Source organism: Gossypium arboreum, chromosome 5 (assembly GCF_025698485.1).
Source record: "Gossypium arboreum isolate Shixiya-1 chromosome 5, ASM2569848v2, whole genome shotgun sequence".
Taxonomy (NCBI): Eukaryota; Viridiplantae; Streptophyta; class Magnoliopsida; order Malvales; family Malvaceae; genus Gossypium; species Gossypium arboreum.
Genome location: NC_069074.1, coordinates 5,565,222 through 5,583,700, shown reverse-complemented (window position 1 = coordinate 5,583,700; position 18,479 = coordinate 5,565,222). Strand labels below are relative to the sequence as shown.

The 18,479-nt window shown below is 33.7% G+C and overlaps 1 protein-coding gene across 2 annotated transcripts; it reads left to right on the top strand.

Annotated features, from left to right (window-relative positions):
- The first annotated feature begins 735 nt into the window (after nt 1–735).
- On the top strand, nt 736–16,654 carry LOC108452723 (structural maintenance of chromosomes protein 3). 2 transcript variants are annotated; one of them, XM_053028371.1, is made up of 31 exons: nt 736–1,135; nt 1,707–1,790; nt 2,055–2,094; nt 2,200–2,275; nt 2,937–2,975; nt 3,062–3,129; nt 3,208–3,279; nt 4,192–4,271; nt 4,385–4,463; nt 4,548–4,665; nt 4,782–4,957; nt 6,597–6,842; nt 6,931–7,052; nt 7,491–7,635; nt 8,464–8,630; nt 8,721–8,820; nt 9,673–9,809; nt 9,901–10,102; nt 10,901–10,988; nt 11,075–11,225; nt 12,297–12,447; nt 12,563–12,754; nt 12,841–13,024; nt 13,101–13,171; nt 13,251–13,402; nt 13,722–13,890; nt 14,002–14,148; nt 14,995–15,081; nt 15,531–15,705; nt 15,872–16,063; nt 16,176–16,654. In XM_053028371.1, the coding sequence occupies exons 3-30, from the start codon at nt 2,080–2,082 to the stop codon at nt 16,060–16,062; spliced, it is 3,600 nt and encodes a 1,199-aa protein (XP_052884331.1). In that variant the 5' UTR covers nt 736–1,135; nt 1,707–1,790; nt 2,055–2,079; the 3' UTR covers nt 16,063; nt 16,176–16,654. The 2 variants fall into 2 exon arrangements, with proteins under 2 accessions (XP_052884331.1, XP_052884330.1); XM_053028370.1 differs by lacking the exon at nt 1,707–1,790 and having other exon boundaries at nt 737–1,135.
- Nucleotides 16,655–18,479: the final 1,825 nt, after the last annotated feature.

Below are 18,479 nucleotides of genomic sequence, written 5' to 3'. Positions count from 1 at the left end.
TTTGATAGTTTTACCAAATTTATACTATTATCAAAATCATGATGGAATTAGTGTTGGCTATAAGCCAAGTCCAAACTCAGCTAGTAACTTAAAAACTCATTTTTACAAAGTAAGGACTATTAGCACGAGGGTTATTTTATTTTATATATATAAAATTTATGGTTCTACCTAATATATATATACATATATATAATACGAACTTAAAACACGATAGCCAAATTCTTATTTATTTTTAGTATCATATTTTTATAAATATATTTATTCCATAAAAATTTAACGTGTCATAAATTGGTATATAAATGCATAAGTTTAGTGAAACATTTGAACTAAATAATACTATTAATTATATCACTAATTTTATAAATTTAAATAAAAATTTCATTACTATAAAAAGCTACGAGTTTATTAAAATATTTGGTTAACTGATTTTTATGATAAGAAAAATATATTATACTTATAAAAAATTATAATTATGTTAAAACACTTTTATTAAATAAATTTACATCATAACACATAAAAATATTGAAATTTATTTAGAATAAAATTATTTTATTTAGTAAATTATAAGACTTAAGTATATTAAATCATACAGTACGTAGCATAAGAAATTAGTGAGTAAAATGGATAAATAAATATTAGTTAACGGAGAAATATTAGTTGATATAGTTTATTTTTTGGGAGTAGTTGACACAATCTGTTTAATAGCTTAATTAAATGCGCTTACAATAAAAGACTAACTTCTTAAAGAAATTGTGGAACTCTTTTTAACGGATTTTACATTTGGCCATGCCCTTAATTCTTTCCGGTGATCACAAAACCTCATAAACAAACGGCTAAACAATCGTGCACAATCCATTTAAAGGCGCACCGTAGCCAAACCCGAAAACAATTCAGTTTTTGCCGCTCATATTTTTGCATTTTTTGCCTCTCTCACTAAACATCACGGTGTGCACACACCCCTTAACCTACGCACTATAAAGCTACTTTAAAATCGGAGCAACAAAAACAACGGGAAAAATTCTAAACGAATCACGACTGCCTATTTTTAGTCTTCCTCTTCGATTTACTTCAAGTCAAATTCCTTTCTCGATTGTCTTCTTTGAAACAGATGAGCTCGTATTAGCTACTCTTACTGGTAAGTTCTCTCTTATACATTAATTTATACTCCAATTTCTTAAAATTTTTAACGGCCGATTTTTAAACGATTGAAGGTGTTATTTTGAATCCTGGAGTAAAATTTCAGTAGATAGTATGTATTATTTTCGCTCAATTCGCAGGTTATTTTTTGTTTAGCTAGGGTTTTGTTTTCTTGCTTGATTTGGATATTTTAATGCGCTCGAAACCCTAGCTTCTGCTTATGGATTTCAATGCCATTTTTCATGCTCGTAAATCTTTTCTTTTAGGAGCTTTCTCGTTTTTTAACACGCTACCGAGGCTTCAGTGTTTTTATTTTTTTTTACTAAGGAATTTATAAATTGTACGAGTTTTGAAATTAAAATGAAAATTAAAAATTAAAGTACATTGATTAAATTTAAAATTTCAAAATAATACATCATTTGTTACACCCTAATTTTTTGTTGATGTATTTGAAAGGTCTTTTTTCTTTCTTCTATCACCATCTTCCTCCTACCATCGTCCATCTCTTCTCACTCTCTTGTCTCCGCAAATCAGTTTTATTTGTTCTTTTTCTTCTCTTCTCATCTCAGTTCTCACCGACAACCGTTTCTGCTGGTTTTTGCCGGATCTGACCTGTATACCCTGTCAGAATCAGTGTCGGATGTGTTGACACGGTACTGCACCCCAAATTGCCGAGTCCTGTACTTTAGTTTTGTGTCAAAACACACTTATTTTTTAGGTTATAACCAAATGCCACTTTAAAAGTTGTTAATTGTGTAGGCATAGTGTTTAGCATGTGGAATTGCTGCTTGAGATGCGTACAGTCTTTATTTCTTTCTCTTACTTGGGAACATACTCTCAAATTTTAGGTAATGTATCACTATCTATCATTTCTTCCAATTGCTACTGAATATCATTTCTTCTTAATTCCCTTACAGACGCTTGCTGGTTTGGTAGTTCATCATGTTTATAAAACAGGTGACCATTAGATTTTTGTGGTATTGTTGGCTTATTAGTTTGGAATTTCTGCATCCAGTTCACTTTTTTGATGATTTTTTCCCATCATCTTCTATACGAATTTAGATCATTATCGAAGGGTTCAAAAGCTACAGGGAGCAGATTGCTACCGAGCCTTTCAGCCCAAAAGTTAATTGTGTTGGTAATGTTAAATTTGCTTAAAAATTACCAGTTGATTTTTTTCCCTTTGCTTGTTGAATGCAACTATAGGGACATTGCACGAATTTCCTTTCTTTTGTTGCAATTTCATACTCATTTAATCTTTTTGTGATTTTAGAAGTATGCTGATTTATGGAGAAGTGGACAATATTTTTTTTGCAAGTACTTTTTGTGGACCCTGAAAGATATTAACTAATCGGATAATTACCTGAATTTTATATAGATGGGGTATTTTGGTTTAGAACCTGCATGCACATCACTGTTCTCCCACTTTCAGTTGGAAGAATACCCTCAGTTTATCATGTGTATGGCAATTTCCCATTATCAAAGAAAGTGAATTCTAATATTACAATTTTAGCATGACAATCACGGAGAACTTATATATCTTTATCTGTCACCAAGGTTACCCATATGGTTTTTAAGGTGGCATATTACACTATGAAGTAAATATATGGTTGCACTTTGCTTTTACGAACATGTAGATATTTATTTTCTTTTGCGCGTGTATTTTTGTACTTAGTAAAATCTTTTAGTCTAACTTGAATTCTGAGTTATATAATCTGCATCTCTTTTGACTGTGACTACTGAAATTAGGTAATTTAACATCTAACATTTCGTATTTATTTCAATGATGGCTTCTGCAGTTGGTGCTAATGGTTCTGGCAAAACAAATTTTTTCCATGGTAACTGTACTTTGATTATATTATTTCACTTCTATTTGTTGACTGGCGTTTCTTGTATCAAGTTTGAACTTCTTTACTTCTTGTAGCAATTCGTTTTGTTTTGAGCGACCTCTTCCAGAATCTGCGCAGTGAAGATAGGCATGCACTACTACATGTATGTTTCACAATTAATTTCTTCAGTTTGAACTTGTTTTGATTTGCTTTTTAATTTGATCACATGTCTATCAAACAGGAAGGTGCAGGACACCAGGTTTTGTCTGCATTTGTGGAGATTGTTTTTGATAATTCTGACAATCGTATCCCGGTAATTCTTACTTCCCACTTTGTCACTTTTCTTTTCGTTGGCAGGCGGAAGTTGTTTGGAACCAGGTTTTTTGCCTTTTTATATTTGTGGTTTTCTTTTCTTTTTTCCTTTTTTTATTTAAAATGTTGTTAAATGTTTATTTTGGTTGTTAGAAAATTTATTGATTAATTTTCTTTTTGGTATCTTATAAAAAAGTTCGGCGAAGTTGAATCATTCTGATATGAATGTTCTTTTGCTTTTCTCTAAATGATGTGACCATTTTATTTATTTTTTGCCATCATTCATTCGAATAAGAATGATCTGTTATTTGGACATGGAGATAAGGTTGACATTCCCTAAATGCTTCATTTCACTACAAGTTAGCAATTTCAACATTCTTCCTATCAAAACCACTATTATTTTAATGTCGGAGAAGTGGTTAGATGATTACCACGGTTGACTTTCTCTAAAACCATCAAGCCTTTTTCCATTAACAAACTCAATTTGAATCTTGTTATTTTTCTCAGAATTTAGTTTCTTTCCATTCTGCTGTTAGATTCTGGTTTAGCTGGGGGGTTCTCCTTGACTTTGCTACCGTAGCTAGTTTATGATTGTTCTTTAGCTTGGTAGCACCATGAAGATTGTAGACTGTTTTGGTATAGTAATTAAAAAAAAAAAGATTTCTGTATCATGTCACAGAAACTAGACATGGGATGTGATTGTTTGATTTTATATGAATCATATCTGAGCACACTTGTTGAGACCAAGAACAAGGGCTGTGATATGGTTATCCTTGTTGGAATTGGTTCTTTTTCTTCTTTGATGATTTATCTTAAATCATAGTGGTACAATAATACAAATTGGTTATGACTAGATAATAAATTGTTAGGTATTGTACTAAAATGTTTAGCATGCTTTTTCTCTTTTGAGCAGGTTGACAAGGAGGAGGTACGCCTACGTCGAACAATTGGGTTGAAGAAGGATGAGTATTTCTTGGATGGAAAGCATATTACGTGAGCTTCTTCTTCTAGTGGTTAAAAGTAGTTGGTGCTCTATATTTTGAATGTGCCCTATGACCTTTACCACTGTTGATCTTTGTTGAATAAAACTAAAAGTTAATGTGCAGGAAAACTGAAGTTATGAATTTACTGGAAAGCGCTGGGTTCTCTCGTTCTAATCCTTATTATGTTGTGCAACAAGGCAAGGTACGGGGCCTCTGCTATTTAATCTCATGTCTGCTACTTCATTTTCTAGGTTAGTTTGTAAAGTAATTGTTGTTTGATCTATAGATAGCATCATTAACGTTGATGAAAGATTCTGAGAGGCTGGACTTGCTGAAAGAAATTGGTGGTACTCGAGTTTATGAAGAGAGACGCCGTGAAAGCTTGAAAATCATGCAGGAAACTGGCAAGTTGCTGTTGAATTCTCTCTTTGCTATCACTTTTTGTCTCTGATTACTTATTCATCCCAGTATCTGCCTTTGCTCCTTTTTTCGCTACATTATTATTTTTTCTGTTAAGCAGGCAATAAAAGGAAGCAAATAATACAAGTTGTTCAGTACTTAGATGAGAGACTAAAAGAACTGGATGAAGAGAAAGAAGAGCTTAGAAAATATCAGCAGCTTGACAAGCAGAGAAAGTCTCTAGAATACACCATTTATGATAAAGAACTTCAAGATGCTCGGCGTAAATTGGAAGAGGTTAGTTTAGCATTAGGTGCTTGGACAAAGTTACTGCTATTTAGAGTGGTAACTATTGCACATTTTTGGTGGAAGATGTACTGTTTAAGAACTGATGTGCGTGAATACTTCTGTGCGAACTTCTGTTAAACAGATGCATAATCATATCTAGCTGTTACTGTTGGAAGAAATCACCATGATAATGATTAGTTTGTTTTCTGATGAAATTTTAAGCATCCTAAAGTTTTCTTTTCTTTATAGTGATGAGTTATCTTACATATACCTGGAGGCACTTTGCTGGAGCGACGCATGTCTATTTTCATCTTAGTTAACCATTAAAAAACCTAGTTTTCTCTGTATGTAATATTTACTTAATGCTAGCATAGATGCTTTGAATTGTTTATGAGAGTAGATGCTTTATTTATTTATTTTTAGATTCTATTGTAACTCAGCATGATCCATAAATAATTTTAGTATCATTGCCAATTCAAAATGTGCTGATCTTAACTATAAGATTTTATTAGACTTGGAAACTAGGAAGTCTGAGTTTTTACTTATTTTTGTTCTAAACTTTTAAGAACATACAGAGCCATAGATGCATGCTTTTTCAGTATACTCTTATAGATTCCTTTCTTTAATGTTCCTTCAACTTTTGTTACCTTTCCTCTCTGTCCCTGTCTCTTTTCCCACCTGTAGTATATTCTAATCTTTTTGTGTGCAAGCACATACTGATGTGTCAGTTTTTCCTTTGTCTTGGTCGCTCACTCTTAATGCAGAAAGAGGACATTATATTATGACAGATACGTTTTTTTTATTTATAGATTTATTACATGTAGTAACTATCTAACCCTTATTATAGTTTATAGCATTTTTATCCTAACACTGACATGGTACTAGATGGATCTGACTAGCCTCTCTACGGTTCAATACAATTGCATGTAGTGTTAAAATAGTTTATGCATTTGGAGCAGTCAGTTGATGTTATAACATGATGAAAATAAAACAGTATATGGGACAATGTCAGGATTTGCAGCATTTGTATTGCTTTTCTGATTGTGCCATCTCCTTAGTCGAAAAAGAGCTAAAGAAGAAAAATATGCTATTTAACTATGCTGTTAGGATACACTCAAAACACCATGTGTTTCCCATTGAACATTTTGTTGTGTATCTATACCTACTTGTTATTAGTCTCTTCAAATTTGAAAAGTTGTTTGTCATAGATATTTAGGTTAATGAGGCTTATGAGCTGTTGCATAAGGCTTTGCTTTACTAATTTTGGGATAGTTGAAGGTGCTGCCATGATATATAGAGATTTAGTGCAGTTGCCATTCATAAATGCAGAGAAATGCGTGTTTTAGGTTATTTAGAAGGCAGACAGAACTTATTTGTTATAATTTAAACAATTTGAATAATCTTATTGTGCATATGTGAGAGTGAGATTAACTTAAGTGCCCCTTTTTTCTTATCTTAGTCTCCTTCTCAGGTCCTTGTAAGAGCATCTTGTGCTTGAAAACATGAAGCTTATCTTTTCAGATTTGTTTGCACAGATTTTTGTGCAATCATACCCACTAAATTTTTAGTGAACAGTGATTTATTCAATATGCTTACCTCTTTTTTTTTTTTTTTTTTTTCAGTTTCTCTGACCTCTGTTTTCATTTAGGTAGAAGAAGCTCGAACCAAGGTTTCTGAAAAATCATCTGAGATGTATAATGCTGTGCTGGATTCCCATGAAAGGTTCAAGGACTTAGACAAGAAGTCTAAAGATCTAACGAAGGAGCTTCAAGGTTTAAACAAAGATAAAGAAGCCTTAGAAACTAAACAAGCGGAAGCTATAAAGAAGCAGACTGCGCTAGAGCTTGATGTAAAAGATTTAGAAGAGAGGATGTCTGGGAACATGCAAGCTAAAGTATTATTATCTTAAAGAATTCCTCATTAGTTCAGTTTTTGCAAAGGGAAAATGTTAAATGTTTTTGGTATGTTATGTTGACTTTCAGGAGGATGCAGTCAAACAGCTTCGAATGCTGCAGAAGGAGATAAAGGAGTCAACAGAGGAGCTTAACAGGATTAAACCACTCTATGACAACCAATTAAAAAAGGAGGAGAATATAACAAAAGGGTATGTCTGTGCAAAATTTAATGATTGTTGCTAACATTGGTGGGCTATCATTTATTAACATGTCTAAGATCTCCAGATGCCGAGTGCACATGTGTTCTTCTATGTTTTGAAGTTGGTTTTGTTGGCATGAAACTTAAGATTAGCGCTTTATGTTAAGCTGAATGCTTTTCTTATTCACAACTGTGTGAGGATCAGCCTAGTTTACACTTTAGACTTTGCTCCATAAGCAATCATCTGGTTTTAAGTATAAAATATATTAGCTTTCTTTTGTTGAACTTCGTCTGTGTAGCTCATTTTTAGCAGTGATTTTATGCAGTTCCTTTTGTTGTTTATTGGAATTGTTTTTGCATGTAAAATAATGGAATGGCTCTGACCTCCAAACATTATTCTTTATGGATGACGTTCTTCCTTTTTTGTTACTGTTTCTGATAATTATAGGATTATGGAGCGTGAAAAGCAACTTAGCATTCTTTATCAGAAACAAGGTCGTGCTACTCAGTTTTCCAGTAAAGCTGCTCGAGATAAATGGCTTCAAAAGGAAATTGATGATTTGGAACAAGTGCTTTATTCAAATTCATCGCAGGTTGTTTCAACATTGGTTTTGAGATCTTATATTGGTTGCTTTTAGGAAATTCTCTTTTGTATAGTGTGTGGACAGATTACCTTGTCAATGTAATTGGACAGATACAACTAAATGGAGAAGAAACATTAGAGCGAATGACCAAAGACTTGAATAAAATGACCATTTAAAAATATATGAAATACTTTTATCTCCATCTGAATTTAGTGACTTTTTTTTATAGTTCCAAGTATTCTATATAATGATGCCATTTCTATTAATAGTGTTCTGTCACATGCAATGGTATATAGCCTAAATAATGCATGCTGCAATAATAAATGGTTTGGTAATACTTAATTGGCTTGATTATGCAACCTGATTAATGGATAGCATATTTCACTTCTATTATCCGATTCAATACGGCAATATCTTACAAGGAAAGGCATTTCATAAACAGAACAGATGCTCTTTATGCAAATACAGTAGGGCTTCCTAGATTCTATTACTCGCTTAGTGGAAAGACACATGTTTGACTTGGTTATGGGTTGTAAACAATTATTACTGGAATAACAGGTTTAAACGATGTGAATTTTTTATCAGCACATGTTTAACAGCTTCATTCCACTTTGATATACCTTTTTGTCAAGTTTATGCTTCCAGCTTTTGGAGGAATTAAATCTATATACTGTTCATTTGACCACATCCTTTCTTTCTTGCTTTTCCTTGTACACTTTGTGCATGAGTTGCTTATTCTTTTATTGGGCAAAAAAATATGGTATTGTGCTTTATAACTTCCTTTCTTTTTTTTTTTTTTTTGTGTGTGATAGCAATTGACTGCTTTTGTATTTTCAGGAGCAAAAACTCCAGGAGGAAATTTTTGGGCTTAATGAGGAATTGGAGCGATTGGATGAATCCATTGTAAGACGCAAAACTGAAATCAAAGAGTTGGAATCTTCAATTGCCAAGTCCCGGTTTAATTCTCAGAAAACTGAAAGAGATAAGCTGCAGGATGAAAGGAAGTATGTCCGTCAAACCTTTTAGTAATTTGTCTAGCTGATATTCAAATTTTCAAGTACTTAAATGATTCAGTTTCCTTTTTCTCTGATTAGGTCCTTATGGGAAAAAGAAAGTAAACTTTCTGCTGAAATTGATAAGCTGAAATCAGAAGTTGAGAAAGCAGAAAAGAGCCTTGATCATGCAACTCCTGGAGTAAGTGATTGGTTTCCCTTTGCTTCTCTCTCTCTCTCTTGTGCTTGCTTGTGTGATTTTTATGACTTTCTGATATTACTTCGGCTGTGGTGGCTTGAATGTCATAATTGGGGACTTTACCTACTACATATTTTTATATCCCACTTTTATTTTATTTTTATCTTTCGTATTCTTTAGTCTCTTTCTCCTTTATCTCTTCACTTTTGATACACCAATATTACTCAATAGATTCTAAAACTCCATTAACAAAGTCAAGCAGGCTAGTTACGCCATCTTTCTACCAGATAATAGATATGCTGCAATGCTGGAGGCTCTTCTTGGAAAAAAGAATCTACTCTTCCTGCCTTTAGCAGGATGGTTTACCCAATGCCTAATCAACAACCAACAGAATACTATTCTTCAAAGATATACTAGCCCATTCTTCTCAATAATCTAATTTTCAGGAACTGACCCTTCCAAATTCAGAATGATTACATGTTGATCCTTTTCAACTTTTTCCGTGGAATTGCCTATCCCAAAGTCAGACAAAAACCATAAGCAATGAAGTAAAAATTAAAGAAAATAACCCAAAGCCTCCCAAGAATTGCAGCATCTTAAGGGTAAATCCATCTATTCATCTAGATGAGCTTGTTGAACTCTCTTCCAGTCTCTTATCAGTTTCTTCATGTCTGTGCTTGTTTAGAGAAACAAATTTTGTTGAAACTTTAAGGATGTCATTCTTTGTTGAAGTCTATTCCCCTCTACTCCCTGGCGGTTTGTGTAGCAGACTAGTCTTTGCTTGGTTTTTGGATGGCAGTTTGATGTTTATGACCTTAACTGTTTCTTCTTCTTTGCCTCTTCATTTGTCATCAGGATGTAAGAAGAGGGCTGAATTCTATTAGGAAGATATGCAGAGAATATAATATAGGTGGAGTGTTTGGTCCAATTATTGAGCTGCTTAATTGTGATGAGAAGTTTTTTACTGCAGTTGAAGTAACTGCTGGAAACAGGTATAATCTTCCTGAAGCAACTGCAGTTGATTTCCTTTTGCGCATGCTGGACTTGTTACTGAAAAGGATAACATGTTTTTTCTGTTGACAGTTTGTTTCACGTGGTTGTTGAAAAGGATGAGATATCAACCCAGATAATTCGACATCTTAATTCACTGAAAGGAGGACGTGTTACTTTTATACCACTAAACCGTGTGAAGGCTCCACATGTCACATATCCACAAAGTTCTGACGTGATACCTCTGTTAAAGAAATTGAACTTTTCTTCCAAATATGCTCCAGCATTTGCACAGGTTAGTTCTTCCTGAATCCGTGCCTTGATGAATGGGCATGAGCATTAATGCCTGATAGAACCCAGATGAAATTTGCATAAATTTAATTTTAGCTTTAGGATTTTCTTTTCTCTCCCAGTATCTGCATATTTGGTTCTGGATTCTACTCAATGAGTAAATTAATGGCTGTTTTGCTAATTTTGTCGTAAACTGTTGTATTTTGCTTTTGCATCTTTAATCATTCTGACCTTGATCGAAATGTTTTGCCTTCATGTTTTACATCCAGAGTGATTCAGAAAGAGGATTTGATTTGACCATTGGCACTGGTTAAATGAAGCATAGTTTATTTTTTCAATATGAAAAACTTTGAATCTCTTTATCCAACTGTGAAAGTGGAAGATTTTTCTTGTTAGAGACAATGATTTATATAATATTTGCTCAGCGATAAAATTGTCTTTGCTATTGCACCTGGGTAAATAGGTTTAATATGATTTTTGTTTTCACCATGTTCTTATATAGGTACAAAATTTGGCCTTACTGCTTTAGTTCAGAAAGTGGATGGGGGAGTTTGGGGATTGCTGTTTTATTTGTTTAAAAAACTTGCTTTCTAATATTAAAAACCAATGGAAGTTGGAGATGAACTAATAAGATGTGAAGTTTGCCTTAGAGAAAATGAAATCCTGGTTGGGAGTTGGGTTCATAATTTGTTGGGAAAAGAATACGAAGTCTAAGTGGAGGTTATAATTTTATCTAACTGTTAAATTGTGCGAATGTTTTCTCATCATTCTCTTCATCTTCCTGTATTCTATTTCTTGTCAGGTGTTTGGTAGAACAGTAATCTGCCGAGATATAGATGTGGCTACAAGAGTTGCTCGAACTGATGGTCTGGATTGCATAACTTTGGAAGGTTGGGAATGGGTTTCTTTGATTTTTTGGTTTGGCTTGGGCTGGCATCTTTAATGCTATAACAACTTCCTGTTCATTTGATAACAGGTGATCAAGTTAGCAAGAAGGGTGGTATGACTGGGGGATTTTATGATTATAGGCGCTCAAAATTAAAGTTCATGAATATAATCATGCAAAACACGATGTCTATTAATAAGAAGGAAGAAGAACTGAAAAGAATCGGCTTAGAGCTTCAAAATATCCTTTTTCTGCAGTTTAAAGTTTTAACACTTCACTTTTTGCTGCATTTTCTCAGTTTTACATGCACCAATGCGCGAACTTCTTTGTTTGAGTTTGGGATTTGGTTTGTTTTCTTAACAGTAGTAAGTTTCTGTGGGAGTCGGGAAAAGGAAAATTGTAGACATTTAGCTTTGCGCTCTTTTAAAATTTTTTTAACTGGGGGTTATTGTGAATTTTGTACGTGTTCATGGATAAATTAGCTTAATTTTATTTACATCAATCATCTGCTTATGACTATACTATTTTTTTTTTTTTGGATCTGCTATGGCTAGTTAAAGAGGTTGAAGTTGAATGTGAATGTGGATTTTTCAGAGTTCTCTGTGCTGTTATGCATTAGTTTTCCATCCACCTGCATAATCCACTTTTGTCAATGAATAGCATGGTAGGCTCTTTTCATAATGATTTGAGCCTACTTTGCCCTTCATCTCATCTTAAATGAACTGAAGTCAAGTAATTCACACTGTTGTACTGATCATCACATCCAACTAAGAGTAGTCAGATACTAATATAGGTCTCTGTCTGTGGATTCTGGTAGAATATTTGTCAGCTCCTATTTCCAGACCCCTATGTATAAATAAGGTGGGAAGCAAGTATGTTTTCTCTGTAGCTTCCTTTATGTTGGTAGTATTTTTTCCTTAATTATTGATGGAGATTTTATTCTGTCATTTCTCCGGCTGTGAAGTTCAAATATAAGGAAACCTGAAAGGGATTGGTTAATTCATTTATCTATACTTTCTCTGCCTATAAAGTCAAGGCTTTTGTATCTTCATGCCAACCGTGGTTAGATGGTCTTTTCTGATTTCTTGGCTGATGGTTGGTTAACTGTTTCGTTTAACTCCTGGGTTTTTTAAATGAGCTTTTCCTTTGAAACATCTTCTAAAACCAAAGCCATCAATTTTGTAGGATTGATAAAATAAAAATCTGACAACTAAATTACCGAGCAAGTCATATGATGTCTGCATTCTTTGTAATCCTGAATTGTTTTCAATCAAGCCTTCCCTGCTTTGTTTTGAACTTAATTTAGATTACAGTTAGAGCAGAAAATCACAGCTTTTGTCACTGAACAGCAGCAACTTGATGCTAAGCGGGTTCTTGACAAATCAGTGCTGGAGCAGCATAAGCAGGACATTGCTAATGCTAATAAGCAAAAACAGTATACATCTAAAGCTCTTGAAAATAAGGTATTTAATAAACTTTTAATTGTCTTCCTGTGCCTTATGGGGATTATTCCTTTTTAGCTATTTGTAATTGTTTTATCTAGTTCAATCTGCACTGACTTTTGTTATTTGTTGATAGAGAAAATCACTTGCAGATGTGCAGATGCAAATTGATCAGCTTAGAGCTAGTATGGCAATGAAACGTGCTGAAATGGGCACAGAGCTTATTGATCACTTAACACCAGAAGAGAAGGACCTTTTGTCGAGATTGAATCCTGAGATAACAGATCTTAAAGAGCAACTTATCAATTGCAGGAGTGATCGTATTGAGGTTGACGCACTGAGCCTTTTTTGATTTCTTTTGCTGTGACATGCCTGCATTTACATGTTTTCCCCGTGTACAAATTGGATTGTCAGACTGAATCAAGAAAAGCAGAACTTGAGACGAATCTCACAACAAACCTTAAGAGGCGGAAGCAAGAGTTGGAAGCAATAATATCTGCAGCAGAGGCTGATGCATTGCTTGATGAAGCTGAATCAAAGAGGCAGGAATTAATGGATGCTAAATTGTTGGTTGAAGATGCTACACAGCAACTTAAAAGTAAGAGCCTTGAATAGTTACCGAACTATGGATTTAAGATCTAATGTTCACTATTGTTGTTGGTTTTACCCTGCAGGAGTTTCTGATAGAATTGATGAGCTAACAAAGCAACTTAGGGGAATCAAGGATGAAAAGAACAATCTGAAGGTAACTAATTTTCTGATAACATCCAGCACAAATCCTTGGTGCGTATTGTTACTGCTAAGAACATCATGTGCTGGTGCAGGGATTGGAAGATGCCTATGAGAGGACACTTCAGGATGAAGCAAAAGAGTTGGAGCAATTGCTAAGTAAAAGGAGTAATCTTCTTGCTAAGCAGGAGGAGTATTCCAAGAAAATAAGGGAGTTGGGCCCTTTGTCATCAGACGCTTTTGAAACGTATAATTTCTACATGAGATTCTAGTTTTTATCCTTTGTTTCACCTCTCAGCAGTGGTATCTGGGCTTCATAAAAGTTGTCAGATACTTTGTCTCAGTGAACATATTTATTTTGAGGGTTTCTTATGTCCTTTGGTTTGTGTTTTGAGTATTTTAATCAATGTGCATTATTTATTTCTTTGTTTTATTTGATATGATGTGTAATGAAAGTTGGTTAGTTGTGATAGTATCTGCTTATCTTGGTGATATTCTGCATTGCATCCAAATTCATATTTTGTTATTTTAAAATTTTTAATTCTTTTCCATGTTGAAAATGATAGGTACAAGCGAAAGCAGATAAAAGAGTTGCAGAAAATGCTTCATAGGTGCAATGAGCAGCTGCAACAGTTCAGCCATGTAAACAAGAAAGCACTTGACCAGTATGTAAATTTCACTGAGCAAAGAGAAGAACTGCAGAAAAGGCAGGCAGAGCTGGATTCAGGTGATGAGGTAAATACAAACCTTAACTTACTTGTAAATGGGACAGTCAAATTGAATTTTGCTAAGCTTAACCTTTTTGTATACTTAATTATATATATATATATATATATTCTTTTACAGAAAATTAAAGAACTTATAGAAGTTCTAGATCAGCGCAAGGATGAGTCAATAGAACGAACTTTCAAAGGTGTTGCCCGGCACTTTAGAGAAGTATTCTCAGAACTTGTACAAGGTGGTCATGGTCATTTGGTGATGATGAAGAAAAAGGTTTGTTTGGGCTTCTCATTTTTGTTGTCTACTTGTGTTTGATTTGTTTCTGTCCAATTCATAGTTCTCTAGACTAGTGAGTTGTCATTTCTGATTTATGGTTTTGGAGCATCAATTTTTTCTCTTCGCAGTACATTCACCACCTTGCCTATGCCTTCTAGAGCATCAATAGCCCCTTTTTGATGAATTTTATTTAGACAATATGTTAGGTGCAATTCTTTTCCTGGTTCAGTGTATATGCTGACCCCTGCCTTTGGGGGAAGTACTACCCCCTAAGGCAGCTGGGTGAAACATTGAGACCAAACCTCATGTTCAATAGGTCCTTTTAGCCATTTTGCTTTAGTCTAACTTATGTCTTATGTTTATGGGAGTAGTTATGAGAGGATTTAGCTCTAACCTTTTCATTCATTTCAAGTTCTCAATTTGTTCTTGTCTACACCCTTATCTCTCCAAAGATCCAGTTGTTAACTTCATTCGATTGTGTGCCAAGGTATAATTTCTTCTAGTGAATGGTTTTATATATATATATATAAATATACATGTTTGACTTACATTAATCTTGGAATAAAAAATCTTGATCAATCATAATAGGATTTCAACAAACATTCTGTGTTTGACCCTTGTTTGTCACTTCTATGTTGTGTAGCATATTGGGTATTAAAAAAATGAAATGAAAGCTCATAAATAGTGCATGGGCATTGTTGCTTTATTGGCAGAGTTATAATTGTGTGCTTAGCTGCGTGCTTTTCTCAATTAGTCTATTCATATTATCATACGTTGAGAATTAGCTGTTCATTCGGCTCATAGCATTTTCATTATAATTGTGCTGCATTTTTCTCCCTACAGGATGGTGATGATGATGATGAGGATGATGGACCTCGAGAGGCAGATTTGGAGGGAAGAGTTGAGAAATACATTGGTGTGAAAGTGAAGGTATGCCTATTTTATACTGTATCATTTATTTTCTTTTATAAAAGCGATTGAACTTTGTTATTTGCCTGACCTTGCTGGTTATGATGGTGCACTAGTTGAATCATATAACTCAATAGAAATCTAAGTTACTTGGGTTGAATGTCTGATATGGGCATGCTCAATGTTTTTCTTTCTTTTTTGAAGTTTTTTTCATATATCTAGAAGATCCTACCATCATATTCATATCTGTCCCGGAAACTGATGTCAGACTCATAGTTCTTTGGGGAAATGAAAAGTCAGACTAACACAAGCAGAAATATCATTGGTTTAGTTCTTTGCCAATTTTTATGCAGTCTGTATCTGGAAAGGTGTTGGAAGTTTTAACCTGGAAGTTAAGCTTGAAGATAGGCATACAGCTCCCAACTCCTCAATTTTCCAGTGTAATGTTTCTAAGCTTTGTTTCATGGTAGGTTTCCTTTACCGGGCAAGGTGAGACACAATCAATGAAGCAATTATCAGGAGGACAGAAAACTGTTGTAGCCCTTTCATTAATTTTCGCGATTCAACGATGTGATCCGGCTCCATTTTATCTTTTTGATGAGATAGATGCAGCTCTGGATCCTCAGTACCGGACTGCAGTTGGAAGTATCCTATGTCTCATATATTCAGCTCTGCTGACGATTAATTTTTTATTGATGGTTCCAGTATTAATTTCATCTCTATCTGAAACAATTATGCTCTTTTCCCCGCTCTTCATTTTCTGTGTCTTAAGTGGACATTGTTGGTGGATCCTTAATTACTTATTTTCTAGATATGATTCGTCGACTGGCAGACATGGCAAATACACAATTCATAACCACCACATTTCGGCCAGAGCTTGTCAAAGTTGCTGATCATATATATGGTGTGACACATAAAAACAGGGTGAGCCGTGTTAATGTTGTCTCCAAGGAAGATGCGTTAGATTTTATTGAGCACGATCAGTCTCACAATGCTGAATAAGGTCGGAACTTGTTATTTATTTGTTTACTCAAGTTTGCTTTGTTTAATACCCCTTTAGCTTTCTTTCTTCTCCTTTATGGTTTTAACTCTACATTGATTGTTGGCATGTACAGAAAAACCCCAAGAAAAGAACAGAAGCTGTTCAGATGTTGTGCAATGTTTACTTCTCAGTTGCCGTGTAAAGAGTAGGTGCTATACAGAGTGGACATGAGTGATGTCGTTTCATGTATTTTCCAGACTGATGTCTGGATTCACATAATAGTAGGTATTCCTGTGAAACTATAGGGCTATACTGTGCTAAAAAAAATCTTAATTAAGTTGTTTTACCCTTATTTGCTGGTAGCTTACATATGTGATTGATGATACATCGAGCCTTAGGTACTAATCTTGGTGGCTATGAAAACACCCTAGCGGTCAGTGTTAAATGAAGATCAAAATTGGAAACTACCCTAGTTTTCATTTTTTATCTTCGGAAAATTACAGAGGCTGCTCTTTAATTTATGGCTCCGGGCTGTGGACTTGTGGCAATAATTTCTGATTTTTGACCTGTTAGACAAATATAAATATTTAGGGGCTCTTTTTGGTAGTAAAATTTTCGATTTTCTTTCACCTTAAAATTAGAAGTCATTGGAAAATTGGAGGGTGGCATGCCCAAACTTTTTGGATTTTATAACGTAATAACATCTGAGATGAATTTGACAAGAGAAACATCGAGAAATGATATAGCTTGATGGATGTAAGGCGTGAATTCCTCAATCCAAACAAATTTAGCAAGTTCATGACCAGCAAGTTCAATCCCAATCCCAGGGTTCTTGAATCTCTTTAATCTTTATGACTCCCGTATCATCTCCTTCAAGGATGATTTTCGGTTGCCCTATTTTTAGACTGCAGTTTCGAAAGCTGAAACGGATGTCCACGCCTGTGGTAATTTCGGATTCGCTGTTCTGTTGATTTTTTCGTAACAAATCCTTCAACATCTCTGATGATTGTACCGGCCCCTTCTCTCTTATTGATAGCGTCGAAACTGGCATAAAAGTTGACCACTGTTAGCGGTGGTGTGTCCATTTAGTGCAGATCTCCTTTTTCCTTGCTTCCACAACAATCCACTTCGTTTTAGAAGTTCTTACCTTTCTCATTTCTGATACTTCCTCTTGTTGTATTCGTTTCTTAAAGCCACACATTCCAAATCAAAACTAGGAGGAAGTCAAATGAATGCTTATTCAAATGAGGAGTTCAATTTTTACCAGCGTGTTTCTGGCTTTTAGGAGTCTTTAAGGGCTTGGAGGCATATCCTATTAAGTTGGACAAAATTTTTAAGTCTAAAATATGGGTTTGCAAAAAATATTGTCTATAAAAATTATGGACCATATTTTGATTAAAAATATTGTAATATTTACTGACAGACATTAGTCAAAAACGATTTATTTAAGAAGGACTTCATTTCTTACGGGACACCTATAAAATCAAGATGCATGGCAAGTACTGTAAATGCGCCTACTTATGTATTCAACAAGTATCCTTCAAACGATAAAGAAAGGATAACATAGAGACAAAAGAAATAAACAAAAAGAACGGAAAGAATTTTCCTCCTTTCCTTTATGTGTTTACTATTAGAGACTTATTATATTACTATTAAAGATTTATTATAATTTTATATGATTGTTTTTTATCGATAATGTTTTTTATTGATAATTTACCTTATTCTTTATTTTGAACTTCAAAAATGTGTCTTTAATTTTTTTTCAAAGATGCATAAAAAGTATATGTTTATGTTATGTTTTTAAATAAATTAATTTGTAGGCTGGGTTAGGTCCGTAGGATTTCAAAATATTTTTCATATATATTTCAAGTAAACTTCAATATGTGAAAATAGTTACGTCCATTTAAGTTCTTAAAACTATTCATAATCCTTCTTCAATCTTTCAATTAGAGGATAAATGCTTTTATATTTCTATACCGATAACAATGTTAATGTCAATTAAATTAAAACTCAATTATAAATTCTATACTGATTTTTGTATCTTGGCAATTTCTAAAAATCTTCTAAATTTTTATGTCCTGATTTTTTAGTATTATATTTTCAATTTCTTTAATATATGTAGAATTTATATAGATGATTGTGGACTTGCTTTGCATCTATTTTCCAATGATCATTTGTCATTACTGTAAACGTTTTAAAAATATATGATTATGGCAGCTAAATTAGTAGATTTCACAAATTTATAAGATGACACATGCTTTTAAGAAATTAAATCATTTCACTTGTAAATTTGTAAACTTATTTTTATTTTTTACTTTTCTAAAAACTAATTTGTAATAACTAAATAATTTAAAATAATCATTTATAAATTTAAAGGCTATTCAAAAGTTTAAAGCTTGAACCGGATAAATTTATGTCAATTCTAATTTATGTGTAA

Coding starts and splice junctions, on each gene's coding strand:
- LOC108452723 (XM_053028371.1), top strand. Junction 10,989..11,074: donor GGATTGCATAACTTTGGAAG/GTTGGGAATGGG, acceptor ATTTGATAACAG/GTGATCAAGTTAGCAAGAAG. Junction 14,149..14,994: donor TGGTGATGATGAAGAAAAAG/GTTTGTTTGGGC, acceptor TTCTCCCTACAG/GATGGTGATGATGATGATGA.